Source organism: Arachis stenosperma, chromosome 3 (genome assembly GCF_014773155.1).
Source record: "Arachis stenosperma cultivar V10309 chromosome 3, arast.V10309.gnm1.PFL2, whole genome shotgun sequence".
NCBI lineage: Eukaryota > Viridiplantae > Streptophyta > Magnoliopsida > Fabales > Fabaceae > Arachis > Arachis stenosperma.
The window spans coordinates 14,308,152-14,321,343 of NC_080379.1; the positions used below are offsets into that span (position 1 = coordinate 14,308,152).

Genomic DNA, 13,192 nt, shown 5'->3' on the forward strand with positions numbered 1-13,192 from the left:
ATTAGTCTAGTTAAAGTATCTAAAACCTTTTCCCAAGGAAAGAGTTAAATGCACACGTTATGCCGATAATGGCAGTAATTGACGATCAAGTCAAATTATGAACAGAAGCTTTATTTCAGATTATATAGCTAGCTAGAGGAGACGTGTGAAACTTGCTAGTAAATGGAAGACACTTTGTTTGCATCCTTCAATTTATGTGTCTCTAAATAGAGAAATAGTTAGGGTTTCCAGCCAAGATGCCATAATAACTTGGAAACATGGTTATCCTTTTTGGACTAAGCTCTTCAAAGTGAGTTTAACTTCCTAACTACATAAAAATAAATAAATAAATGAAACTATCCACTCATATGTATTCATCCATTTTATTCATATCTAGACTCTTCAATTATTCATCTTTAGACTAATAAAATCAATGCACCCAACACATTCATTGCCCATGAGCGAAAATAACAATATTAAAATTAGCTATGAAAATTATTATATATTTTGTATATAAATATATATTATTTAATTCATTTTCAATGTATATTTTATATTTTAATATATATTTTATATTAATAACTAATTTTAGTATCTAATTTTAATATACACCTAACATGATTAAAAATAAAACTATCTAAGCTGAAAGATGGAGTTAATTACCTTGAGAAAACTGAGATCAACTCAAATCATAAAACTTATTCACTCTTTCTTCTTTTTCAGCTTAACAAAAGGAAATATTTGCGATAAAAAATTGTTACGCCACTCTTATAGGTTATAAGGTGTTTGTTGCTCTTAAAATAAATATTTGCGATGAAAAATTGAAGAAAAGTCTAAGATTTTTTTTATTTATAAATATTTTATTTAGCAATCAATAATAGATATCTAAACAGGCACCACAAACAAAGGCGCAAGCCCATTCTGTAGTGAAAAAATAGTTTATCAAGGAATCAAATCGAGTGGTCAACTCACTCGTCCGCTTAAGTAAGCGTCGGGGGTTTGAATCCTGCCTTGTGCATGCAGTAACCCATTGGCCATCCGCAATGGATTAGTCCTTGACTTGTCGGACTGGTAGATACTGTGGGCAAAAAAAAACCAGGCTGTACAAAACAATGGCCATTTTTCCATTCTGTGGAAGATACTAGTCATCTCCCCAAGCCTCGTCCCTCAACTTTTGCCTGGTAACAATGCGGTCCCTCCTGGCATCCTCTTGCTTTCTGTGTTCTCTGGACCCAGATCCTACCGACGGTAACTTTAATCCCATGCCATGAGCAATCAGCCGCTGTGCTGCTTGGGCAGATGTTTTTGGTCGTTGCCGTGGTGGTTCCAAGTCTGAAACAAGAAGGAAACAAGAAAACCATGGCATCAAGACAAGGATAATTCATCTTACCCCTAATTGAGGAACAAGTGCTCATATTAATTGAATGATTTTGATTGAATGACAGTCAAGAAAAAATTTTCACTACTAGTTGACAATCTAATGCTGCCTGACTGCCTGTTTTAACAGAGTCTAATAGTTATTTATTATTTTCTTCAATTGGAAGTGAAAATCCACTTAAACTACAAATGTGCAAATGGAGTCAATTACCTTTAGTTTTAATTGAACCAAGGAGTGTATCATCTTCACTAAGTATCCTTACATTGAATGGACAACGAATACTTTTTCGAGCCTCAAGTGCTGCAATACAAAATGTTTCATATAAGTTGCCAAGAAATCAAACTAGAGATCAAACATGGAGGGGCAGGGGAGACAGTAGAAACAGGAAAAATTGTTCACAAGAATGGAAGGTGGTGTCGATTCCAGCGTATCTTATTCTTAAATATTGATGCATGAAAATTTTATGATGGTACTGCTTATGGTAAGAAATAATACTAGAGTCAGGAAACTATGAAATTACCAACTGAAGGTGTTTGGAATACTGCAAGAGCAACTGTATCATTAACCCAGCGAATCACAAATCCACGATCTTTGAAGTCCTCAAAAAGCCTCTCCAGTTCGATTGTCCTTGTACTTGGTGGAAAGTCAGCCAAAACAAGAACATGTGCAGTCCCGTATTTTGCTGAATTGAAAAAAACAATAGTTAAAATCTAATCTCTTCCAACACACTGCCTTATGTATAGAAAACCTAGCAGAAAGGATAAAGTATCTTTTAAATGAAAATGAATCTTTGATCTGATATATTATGAGAATTCATAACCTCCTAGCTGCACCACAGTCCACATACAATTAGATTTGATACAAGAAACGCAGATCTTACACTAAGCACATAACCAGTTATTACAGTTCAATTGAAATGTCAGGGGTCATTGCTTACCGTTCTGTACAACTTTTTTATCTTCTGAATTACAGTGACTCCCTTCATCCTCAACATCGTCGACTGAGCTATCACGTAATTGATCACTATAAAGTTCATGTTTTTCATAAGAAAATGTTCCTCTTCCACGCCGCTTTGGGGCTGGACTCTTAGAATTCTCCAACTTAAGATTTGATACTCCAGCTATACAATCTGAGGATACTGTGGGCAGTAACTCATCAGGCTTGCGATCTGCCATTGCTTCCCAATCTGTGACATTTCATAATATCATTCAAATTGCACGATTTCAATAACTAACATCATTAATATAACATATAATATGATCAGCTTCTACAGGAAAGGAAGTCAATGACATAACAAAAAGAAATATCTATTAGAAGATATATACTTGGTCCCTCCCTCCCCCAAGAAAATAAACCCGTCAGGAAAAACTAACAATAACTGCATGGTATTCCCAAATGCCTACATCCATCGATGAGAAGAAAAACAAAATTCACTATCGTAATGAGATTTAAGGATTCAGATAATGCGTACATGGTCTCTAACCTCTAACTCCTACAGAGTTTAAGGTTATCACAATCTCAACATTGACCTACATATTTATAAAGCATGTTAGTGTTTTCCCTATAAGTTCATTTTTGCTTCTGTTATGACACTGTTCACCTACCCAAATGTTCTTTCTTTAATGAGAGTCACGCACATGCTGTTTCATTCTACCTCTTCCATTCTTTTTGGTGCCTCCCTCCCTTTTGTCTTCACTTTAATTTTTGCCAACCAAACAAAGAATTACCAGTTCACTCTTTGGCTTCCCTTCAATTTTCTAGTTCACAAACACAACACTATTTTCCCTCTCACCAGCTCTCTTGTGTCACTATGACAGCACAATGCACTTTTCTCTTAACGTTACAATTATAGGCCAATATCACAATCGTCTCCATCAACTGTTTGCAAATGCAATATTTGGATTGGGAATTAAATGTACAAATGCACAATCATAAATAGAAACATCTTCTTTAAGGTGAGATTGTCTCTAAAAGTTAAAAATTAAGGAAGTTAAGCTTCCACCCTTAAGTCATTGAGTGGATTATGGGCTTGTTTGGGTGAGCTTCTAAGAAAAGATCTTTTTTCGAGTTATCTTTTTTTAAAAGATCTTATAGAGAAGTAAAAGTAATTTTATGTTTGGATATCTCATGTAAAAAGGTCTTTTTATCTATCAATTATGTTTGGGTATAACAATATAAAAGTACTTTTTTGTTTATTTATTACATGAAAAACATCTTTTTTTTAAGGAAAAAAGATCTTTTAAAAAAAGATGTAAATTACAGCTTCTCAAAAAAGATCTTTTTTTGATTTTACTAGTGCTTTTACTTTTACTACTAGAAATTTGCCAAACACGTTAAAAAATAAAAAAAGATCTTTTTTCATTGAAAAAAGATCTTTTTTTAACAAAATAATGGCGCCCAAACATGCACTATGACTGTAATGCTACACCTCACTTGATTCTATATCTAAAATTAAGCAACTTAACCAAGAACAAATATATAAACAAACAATTGTAATGAAGAATTGTTATCCAAGATAATGAAAATTGAAAACATACCATCGTCTGAAGAATCATTGTAAGGGGAAGTCTCAGCAGGCAATTCCGCATGCTTCTCATTAAGCCCTTCAGAAGATAAAAAATAAATAAATAAAGAGGACTAATTCCGATTAACATAGGCACATTGCAACCAATTTTTGCAGGAAAATTTACGCTACTTTACCACGATCCAAATCCCCGTTAAAGTTAGAATCTTTGCAAGACGAAGAAGAAGAAGAAGAAGAAGAAGCAAGATTAGTCGGTGCAATCCTTTCCCCCTCGTACTCTTTCCCAACTCGCGCGTCACTGAAAATGGAGGGGGGGGGGGGGGGAATTTTGTTTAGAAATTCCTAATTTAAGTGTCGCATTTCAAACGGAAGAGGAAAGAAAAAAAGAAGGTACTTTTGTTGCGTTTGTTTGATGAGAGAAGCGCGGGTTCTAAGTTCATCGGCTTTGAGGGAGAAACCCTTGGATGAGTAAAGTGTGGCCAATTCGGTGAGAGCGGAGGCCAATTGGAGCTGCGTGACGATGGAGTCGGAAGGGTCTTTTAGGGTTTGGAGCTCAAGATTTGAGATCACCGATTCGATGAAAGCGATGGCGCCGTCGGTGTCTCCGGCGGCGGCGAGGTCCTCCGCGGCTTCGCTCCAGTTTTGTGGTGGCTGTTCGACTTTCTCCATTTGATTTTGCTTCCTTCCAAATTCCAACCCAATTGTGAATTGTGCGCTTAATTTTAACTTCTTCGGAGATTTGTTTTTTTCTAAATAATTCTGCTTTTGTTTTTGGTGGTTTTTATTCGATGTGTTTTGCAAGAAATCAAGAATGATTAGTATCCTGTCGCAGAACTTCTTAATTTTGATATAGAGTAAGTTAGGGTGTATGCATGGTTATGGGGTATAGGATGTTTCATTGGGCTGTGATGATTGTGCCAAACAAATCGAACGGTCTGATAGGAAGAAGAATAATCGGACGGTTGATTACAGGAATCGTATGGTATATAAATAGACCGTCCGATTTACATACTGAACTCCACGTGGCTTGCATACAGGCTGCAACGCCCCCAGCATTGGCTTTCTTGGCTTCCATTTACCATTCAGTAGTCACCCTCCCTCCCCGTCACTTTCACTCTCACTTGACACTTCACTCTCCTGAGGCAGCTGTTCCTCTGACATAAAAAAATGATTCTTCTCTAATTTTTTTAACATTTAAAAAAATAAAGTATCATTTTTATTTTTAATTTTATAAATAAAACTAAAAATAAATATAAAAAAATAATAAAAAATTAAATTTAATATTAGACATTATCAAATTTTCTTTCACCAAAAAAAAATCCACTCCCCCGACTTCACTACTCTCTTTATTTTTATTCATTGTTGGACCAGTAAAGTGTTAGTGTTGCAAGTGTGAGGAGTGTTGAAATTAGTCCCACATCTAAGAAAGTATAGAAGAGTAAGGAGTTTATAAGATGAGAGACCCATTTACTTGACACTTTAAGGTTTTGAGTTGGATGTGGTGTTTTCTCATCTTATGTTCTCTCACTTGATTCCTCCCCGAATTCTCTCTGGTTGTCAAGAGGTCCCTACGGTCGGCCCAACATAAAGTAGCAGAAAAAAATTCAAAAACAATATCAAGAAGACAAAAAATAAAAGAAATTAATAATTAAAATTTTGTATTGTTAATTATTTTAGACATTTAAATTATGTAAATTTTTATAATTAAATATTTTAATTTAATAAAAATAGTAGGGATAATATTAGATTTTAATAAAAATATTATAGTAGTACTAATTAGAAATTAGATATGTATGTATGATATTATTATTATTATTATTATTATTATTATTATTATTTGTTAGAAATAATAAATAAAATGGAATTAATTTATAAAATCTGGAAATAATTATTGAACTAAATGTTATTATAAATGTAGCGTTTAGATATTTAATTTAAGATTAATAATTTATTATTGTGTGTTGGAATAAAATTTTAATTAATATTTTTTTTAATTATATTTGTACTGGAAGTGGAAGTTATGAATTTAGTGTAGTTTAAGTAAAGAAGTATGAATTTAATAAATTATTTATGATTATTAATAATTGAATTTAGTGTAATTTAGTATAATTTAGATAATGAATTAGTAACACAAAATTTAAAATATAAATTTAATATATTATTTATGATTATTAATAAAGTTGGTTTTTAAAATATATATGTATAATAATAATGTTAGAGATTGGTGTGCTATTATAAAAAATATATATCAATTTTATAAATAATTTATGATTATTAAAATTATTCTGGTTATACAAATAAAAAATAATAATAATTGTTATTGTAAAATAAATAGATTTTAGAGATTTGTACTGTTTTAAAAATTATATATGAATTTTATAAATAATTTATGATTATTAAAGTTATTTTGGTTATATAAATAGAAAATGAATAATAGTTGTTATTATAAAATAAATAGATTTTAGATATTAGAAAATATATTTTTAATGTATGTAAAAACAATAATTAGATTTATATTTTAAATTTATTTAAGGTTTATTAATTATTGTTATAAGTTAATAAATATGAATGTATTTGTACAGTAGATTTAGTATGTATGTTTGAAATAGTTAATAATATAATTGTTAATATAATTATATTATATTAGTTATGTATAATGGAAATGTGATATTGTAGGGTTTATGTATGTTGACATATAATCACTTATTGCCGTCGGATCTGTACAACTAAATTGTTGATGGACATTTACGGGAGATTGATTCTTATCACGTTTTTTATATTGGAGCCATCCAATGTCAGTCAACAATGATTAATGCTCTAATTGAGAGATAGCAGCCTGAGACTCATACATTTCATTTTTCGGTTGGTGAATGTACTGTGACATTGGAGGATGTGGTGATAATTCTTGGTCTTCTGACAAATGGTCTTCCGGTTACAGGACCGACCATGAGTAGTTTTGAGACCTTAGAGATCAAATGCTTGCACTAGTTTGGGGTTGTCCCCACGAAGATGAATTGTAAAGGAAGCTTCATAAAATTGACGTGGGTTAGGAGTTTGAAAGATCGCTTAGTCTTGGCTGATGATATTCACATTTAGAGATACATAAAGTGTCACACAATGTCATTATAATTTAGTTTTTTATGAATTTTTATTTTATCAGGTACCTAATTATTCGAACTGCACCAATCCGTTTTTATTCAATTTAGTTTGATTTGGGTACACACACAAAAACATAAATTCGAACCAATTATAATTCAATTAGTTCGATTCTAATTTTACTCTAAACTTGAACCAATCCGACCTGTGAATACTTTTAAATCTGTCATTGATCAATAAATTACTGTATACACATAGTGAAATTCAAACTATTGACACGTAATTTAGCAGACAAGTAAAATAATCAATCGACCAAAGTAAGTTAGTTTAGTGTGCTCTATATATACCAGTGCTTATGCACTCTTGTAATCACCTTATTTGTTTGGTTATAAAGCATTCTCTCTGTTTTCATTTGTCTCCGAACTTAGATTCTCATGTAATCTCATGCACGTTCATATTCCATTATGGAATCATCAAGTTTGGGCAAAAATTTAAGATTATTTTTCAAAGATGTCCAAGATAAAGATACAACAATTAAAGATTCAATTGAAATTAATCCAAAAACAAGGGAATTCAATACCATAGTGAAGGAAACTAAAAGAAAGAAAGCCCAATTCAATAGAGAAATAAAATGCAATGCTCCAATAATGATAGCTCGAATTTCCATCATCATTTTATCTCTTAACTAGTGGAGTATGAAAAATATGTACTCTTCAAATTATTTTGTTAGAATTTTTGCGGTGTTTTTAAGGATTTTTTTATTTTAATTTTTTAATTCTCTTCTCATTCTTTCAAATTCTTTTTTTATATGAATCCATTCTTTACAAGTTCTCTTATTCTTCTATTTTTTTATTCTTTTTATCTTTTTTTCATTTTATCATCACATCTTCATTCGTATCATAAATAAAAAATGGGAGTAAATCCAAGGAGCATGGAAAAAGAAGAAAAATTGGTATTTGTGATAGAAAAAGACTTTTTTAAGAGACTAGAGACATGTATAAAACTTATAGACAAGAAGATGTATGTTGAACAAGAGTTAATTACTGATCAGAGGGTGGAGGGTGCCAGCTGATCAATGACACACCCCAAGACCCATGAGAATATTATCGTGGAATTGTTAGGGTTTGGAGAGACCCTTGACAGTTCATAACCTTAAAGAGATTATTCAATTCCACTCCTCCAAGTTAGTTTTTCTTTGTGAAACAAAAAATCAATCTCGATAGGTAAAAAAAAAAATTCAGGGCTTGTGGCTACTCTAATTGAAAAATTGTTGATTCTTTTGGTAGTGCGGGTGAACTTGCATTGGCATAAAAGGATGATTTTGTTGTTTATATTTTCAGTTGTTCTGAGTTCTATATTACTGTCTTGATAAAAGATGTCCCTCTCAGCAATGAATGAAACTTTCTAGGCGTTTATTTAAATTGTAATGAGAATATTCGGCTATTCAACTTCCAAAAATCTCTTTAGTGCTCTCCAAACTCTAAGATAAATCGGTTATTGTTGATGATTTCAATTTCATTATTGATCAAGGTGAGAAACTTGGTGGTAATCCTAAATCTCATTCTTCTATTGTTGCTTTAAATTACTTTAATTGAGATAACTCGTTAAATGATTTGGGAATCGTGGGTTAGACTATTTACTTGGAGTAACAGACGTAAGGAAGGTAAACTAATTCAGAAAAGGCTTGACAGAGTGCTTGTTGTTGAATCTTGGTCCCAATTATACTTTCATCCTACGGTCTTTAGACTATCAAAGACAAATTTTGATCACGCCCCTCCTTTTGGACACTAACTACCAACCGAAAAGATCAAAGAAGAGATTCAAGTTTCAATCCTGCTGGTGTGGTGAAGAACAAATTCGTAACTTCATAAACAAAGTCTGAAACTCAGATATAGAAGGTTCAACAATGTTTAGATTATTTCAGAAGTTTAAATTGTTTGGACAGTGATTAGTTCTCTAACAAAAGAACAATACTACTAATTCTAAAAAGTAGATTGTAGATGTTCGAAGGTTGTAGAAGGTTTAAAGAAGAGGAGTTGAATCTATGACCTTCTTTTGCTTTAATAAAATAACCATTTTAAACTAACTTTCAGTCTGAATCTGTTTGAACTCAACAGCGAGAAATTTATGAGACAATTTCAATTTGTCTCATGAATATCAGAAAACAGAACAGAGAAGGGAAGAGTGAAGCTGATACCATCATGTATCCTGGTTCAGTTGCCTTATGCAATGCAACTTATGTCCGGTCTCCACCACAACAGTGATGGAATTTCTACTATAGTTAAAGTATTACATAAACAAATTTCACTTACACAATTCTTTCCCACTCAAGTTCTGACCTAACTTGACTTGGCTATGCTAATACCTAACTATTCACTCTTAGTGCTTACCCAAATAAGAAAGGGGTACCTCACTGGTACAAGATACAAGACAGAAAACTAACCTAAAGAAATTTGAAATCACTCTAGACATTTCACTCAAGTGTATCACTCAACCTTTTTCACTCTTTGGCTTTTTCTTAAACTCCCTCTTTCAGTCTTTTACCACTAAAAAAATTACAGAAAGATATACATTGAAAGTGAAATTACAATATATAAAATATGAAGAAGATTGATGCTTCAACAGCCTCTTTCTTTAGATAGCACTGTCTAAAACGTTGAACTTTCTCAGGAAGCTCTCTATGAAACTTAAACTCTGGTTCTTTCTCCTTGTCTCAGTATGAGCAAAAATTACTTTTTGTATCTCCTTACATGTTGTTGAGATGCTCTCTTCTAAGTCAACCCTTGAGCTTTGTGCTATACCCACTTAGCCGTTCACTTTCTTTCATTAATCCCCAAATTAAAATTTTGAAACATATCCCTTTTTCTTGACTGAAATACTCAGAATATCAAAGAAGAAAAGTTTTCAATGCCAATCCCACATCTGAACCCTTGAGATACTACTTGGTCCTCAAGAAATAATCTTGATCTTTGATTCACAGCAGTGTATCTCAGAAATCACTTTTTCCATATATCTCAAAATGAAGTAGCAGAGAGTTGGAGAAGAAGGGAAGAAAGTAAGATGCATGTAAAAGAAAATGAATCACCTTTAGCCTCTGATTTAGCTTGATGTGGTTTGATTTGGGTGATTAGACGTCAACCTTTTTGTTTAACCCTTCTCTTTCTTTCTTCTTCGATGATTGACTTAGGAATGAAGCACTCGCTCTCTTCTCTGAGTTTTGTCCGAATTGAAAAAGGAACGTTGCTTTGGAGGCAAGAACTTGAAGAGATTAGCTTGAGAGAGTTACATTGGGCTTAGGTTGGCTTTGATCCAATTGACCCAGCTGAATTTCTTGCTTTGTTTTCTTTGGGCTCCCTTTATTTAGACAGTCCACCAACAGATTCATTTTATTTCATAATGGGCTGCTACAACAGTGAATTTTTGGCCTGCATCACTTAAACAACATGATCAAAACTAATTGGGTAATCAACCCAACAAAATTAATGTTTGTCATCATCAATTATGTTAGTTAATTTTTAACTCAACAAAGTTATTACTCTTCTAGAACAAAAACGGATATCAGGCATTATGGGAGACACTGAATTACTTGAGTTTGAACAACGACTTAAAAAAGCATATTTGGACGAGAAAATTTATTGGAAAGACAAATCTAGAATTAAATGACTAAAGGAAGGAAACCAAAATACAAACTTCTTCTATTAAACATTTAAATCTAGAACCAGAAAAAATAAGATATGGCATTTGTAGAGGGATAATGAGGATATGGCAACAACCAATGCTGATATTGTTAAGGTGGCTGAGAACTACTTTAAGAGCATTTTCACATCTTCTAATCAAGCGGATTCGGGGCCTTTTTTCATAGACATTGAGTCTAAAGTTACAGCTAATATGAACTATAGGCTTAGATGATCTGTTTTTATGAAGGAGGTAAAAATAGTTACTTTTAGTATCCACTCTCAGAGTGCATAAGGAGAGGACGGTATAACGGTTAAATTCTTCCAATTCTACTGGGATATAGTGGGAGAAGACGTGTACCGGGCTGTGAGGATTTTCTTTGTCGGAGGTAGAATTTTGAAAAGTTTAACTACACCAATATCTGTCTAGTGCCAAAGGTCCTAGATGCGAGCGATATGACTCAGATAAGGCCCATCAATTTGTCCTCTATTGTCTACAAAATTATTTCAGAGATAGTGGTCCACATACTCTAAGGGTGTATAAACAAAGTAATTATCCCTACTCAAAGTGCATTCTTGAAAGGTAAACTTATTTCTGATAACATTCTTATAGCACACGAATGTATGCACTACCTTAAACAAAAGAAGCGAGGCTTGGAATACAAAATGATACTCAAGTTTGATATGAGTAAAGCCTACGATAGGGTGGAGTGGCATTTTCTATGGTTTATTATGGAAAAGTTGGGATTTAAATCGAGATTCATTGACTGGATTTGTCAATTATTGACAACCATTTCTCATTCTGTTATTGTGAAGGTCAACCCTATAATTTTTTTAAACCAAATAGAGGCATCCGTCAAGGTGACCCTCTATTCCCTTTTCTTTTCTTCTTATGTGCAGAAGGGCTTTTCTTCTTACTACACAAAGCAGATCAAAACAGTCTCATTTGGAGAATTCAAATAAACAGAAGATACCCAACTATAAATCACTTGCTATTCACTAATAATTCCATTATATTCGGTAAAATCTCGAAAAATAGTTGTGCCTCTATTCTAGAATTATTGGAATCTTATGAGAGTTTTAATGGGCAAAGAGTTAATATTAATAAATCAGCACTGTTCTTTAGTAATAACACTCTGTAGCTAATTAGAACCTCCCTAGCAGTCTAGCTGAATATTTCTCACATAGGTGCATAGGATAAATATTTGGGTTTGTCTTTCCTTGTCAACCGTTCCAAAAAAGCTACCTTCAACTCAATCAGAGATAAAATTCTCAAAAAGACACAATGATAGAAAATATGCTTTTTATCTAATGGAGGAAGACAGGTATTACTCCGAGTAGTTGGTGAAGCCATACCAATATACACATTATCATGTTTTAAACTTTCAAACAGCTTGCCAAATGAAATTCATAGTATTCTAACTAGGGGTGGCAACGGGGCGGGTTTTTGCTCTACCCGACCCCACTCCGCCAAACAAAAACCCGCATCGAACTCGCCCCGCCTCTACCCGCGGGTAGTAAAATGTTAAACCTTAACCTGCCCCTGCGGGTACCCGTCCCGCCCCTATAATTATTAAATCTAATAAATAGAATAAAATTATAAAAATTATATAACTATTATTTACATACATAACATAAATTAAAATAAAAATTTAAATATGATATAATATTATTAATCATTTTACTAATTATTTTATATATATTACATATATTATCTATTAAAATATATATATATATATATATATATTATATATACCGGGGCGGGTAGGGCGGGTTTAACCTAAATCTGACCCCGTCCCGCCCCGCCCAAGAACCCGCCTATTAAAACCCGCCCGATGCGGGGGCGGGTAATTACCCGCCCCAAACGGATAAGGGCAGGGTGGATACCCGCGGGTTCGAGTAGTGTTGCCACCCCTAATTCTAATCCAGTTCTAGTGGGGACAACAAGGTTCTAAAAGATGCATGGTTTGAATTAGCTAGGATAAGATTACTAGGCCTAAGATCTCAGGCCTCAAAATCTGGCTCTTTTAGGTAAACAATGCTGAAAAATCGTGACTCAACTTAATTGTCCTCTCTTCTTTCTATAATATTTAAAGGTAAATATTTTCGATTTAATTCTATCTTTATAACAAAGATAAGAACCTTGCCTTCTTGGGGTTGGTGAAGTATTCTTGAAGGGAGGCGAGTTGTAGAGAAAGGCATTAATAGAAAAGTAAGTGCTGGTAATATCCGAATTTTCAGTGAACCATGGCTCCCTCATCCTTACTTCTTCACTGTTCCTCCATCTGCGACACTACTATCAGATAGTTACCATCTGTTATAGATAAAAGACCTTTTTTGTCAAATAAACAGGGAAATCAAATATTAATCTCAAATAATTTTTCTCCAAAAATTGCTTAGTGAATCCTCTCCATAACCCTAAGAGAAGGTGAAGACATAATTCAATGAGTAATGAATAGAGTAAACACATATGATGTTGCATCAGGGAACATGATTACTTACCAATTTTACCATACTTCCATTGAATTTTGTCTGAGCTTC

At 33.1% G+C, this 13,192-nt stretch overlaps 1 protein-coding gene across 1 annotated transcript; it reads right to left on the reverse strand.

The window, feature by feature from the left end:
• Positions 1–795: 795 nt before the first annotated feature.
• LOC130967785 (uncharacterized) lies at positions 796–4,675 on the reverse strand. The gene is made up of 7 exons (XM_057892795.1): positions 4,276–4,675; positions 4,058–4,179; positions 3,895–3,960; positions 2,295–2,543; positions 1,878–2,039; positions 1,568–1,657; positions 796–1,311 (listed from the first exon to the last, which is right to left on the reverse strand). The coding sequence occupies exons 1-7, from the start codon at positions 4,548–4,550 to the stop codon at positions 1,121–1,123; spliced, it is 1,155 nt and encodes a 384-aa protein (XP_057748778.1). The 5' UTR covers positions 4,551–4,675; the 3' UTR covers positions 796–1,120.
• Positions 4,676–13,192: the final 8,517 nt, after the last annotated feature.

What these genes read in the sequence shown, in the direction of transcription:
- LOC130967785 (XM_057892795.1), bottom strand. Translation starts at nt 4,550, where the DNA reads ATGGAGAAAGTCGAACAGCCACCACAAAACTGGAGCGAAGCCGCGGAG. An exon ending in ATTCCAAACACCTTCAGTTG is followed by an intron (nt 1,658 to 1,877) that starts GTAATTTCATAG and finishes TTTGTATTGCAG; the next exon opens with CACTTGAGGCTCGAAAAAGT. An exon ending in TGGTTCAATTAAAACTAAAG is followed by an intron (nt 1,312 to 1,567) that starts GTAATTGACTCC and finishes TTCTTGTTTCAG; the next exon opens with ACTTGGAACCACCACGGCAA.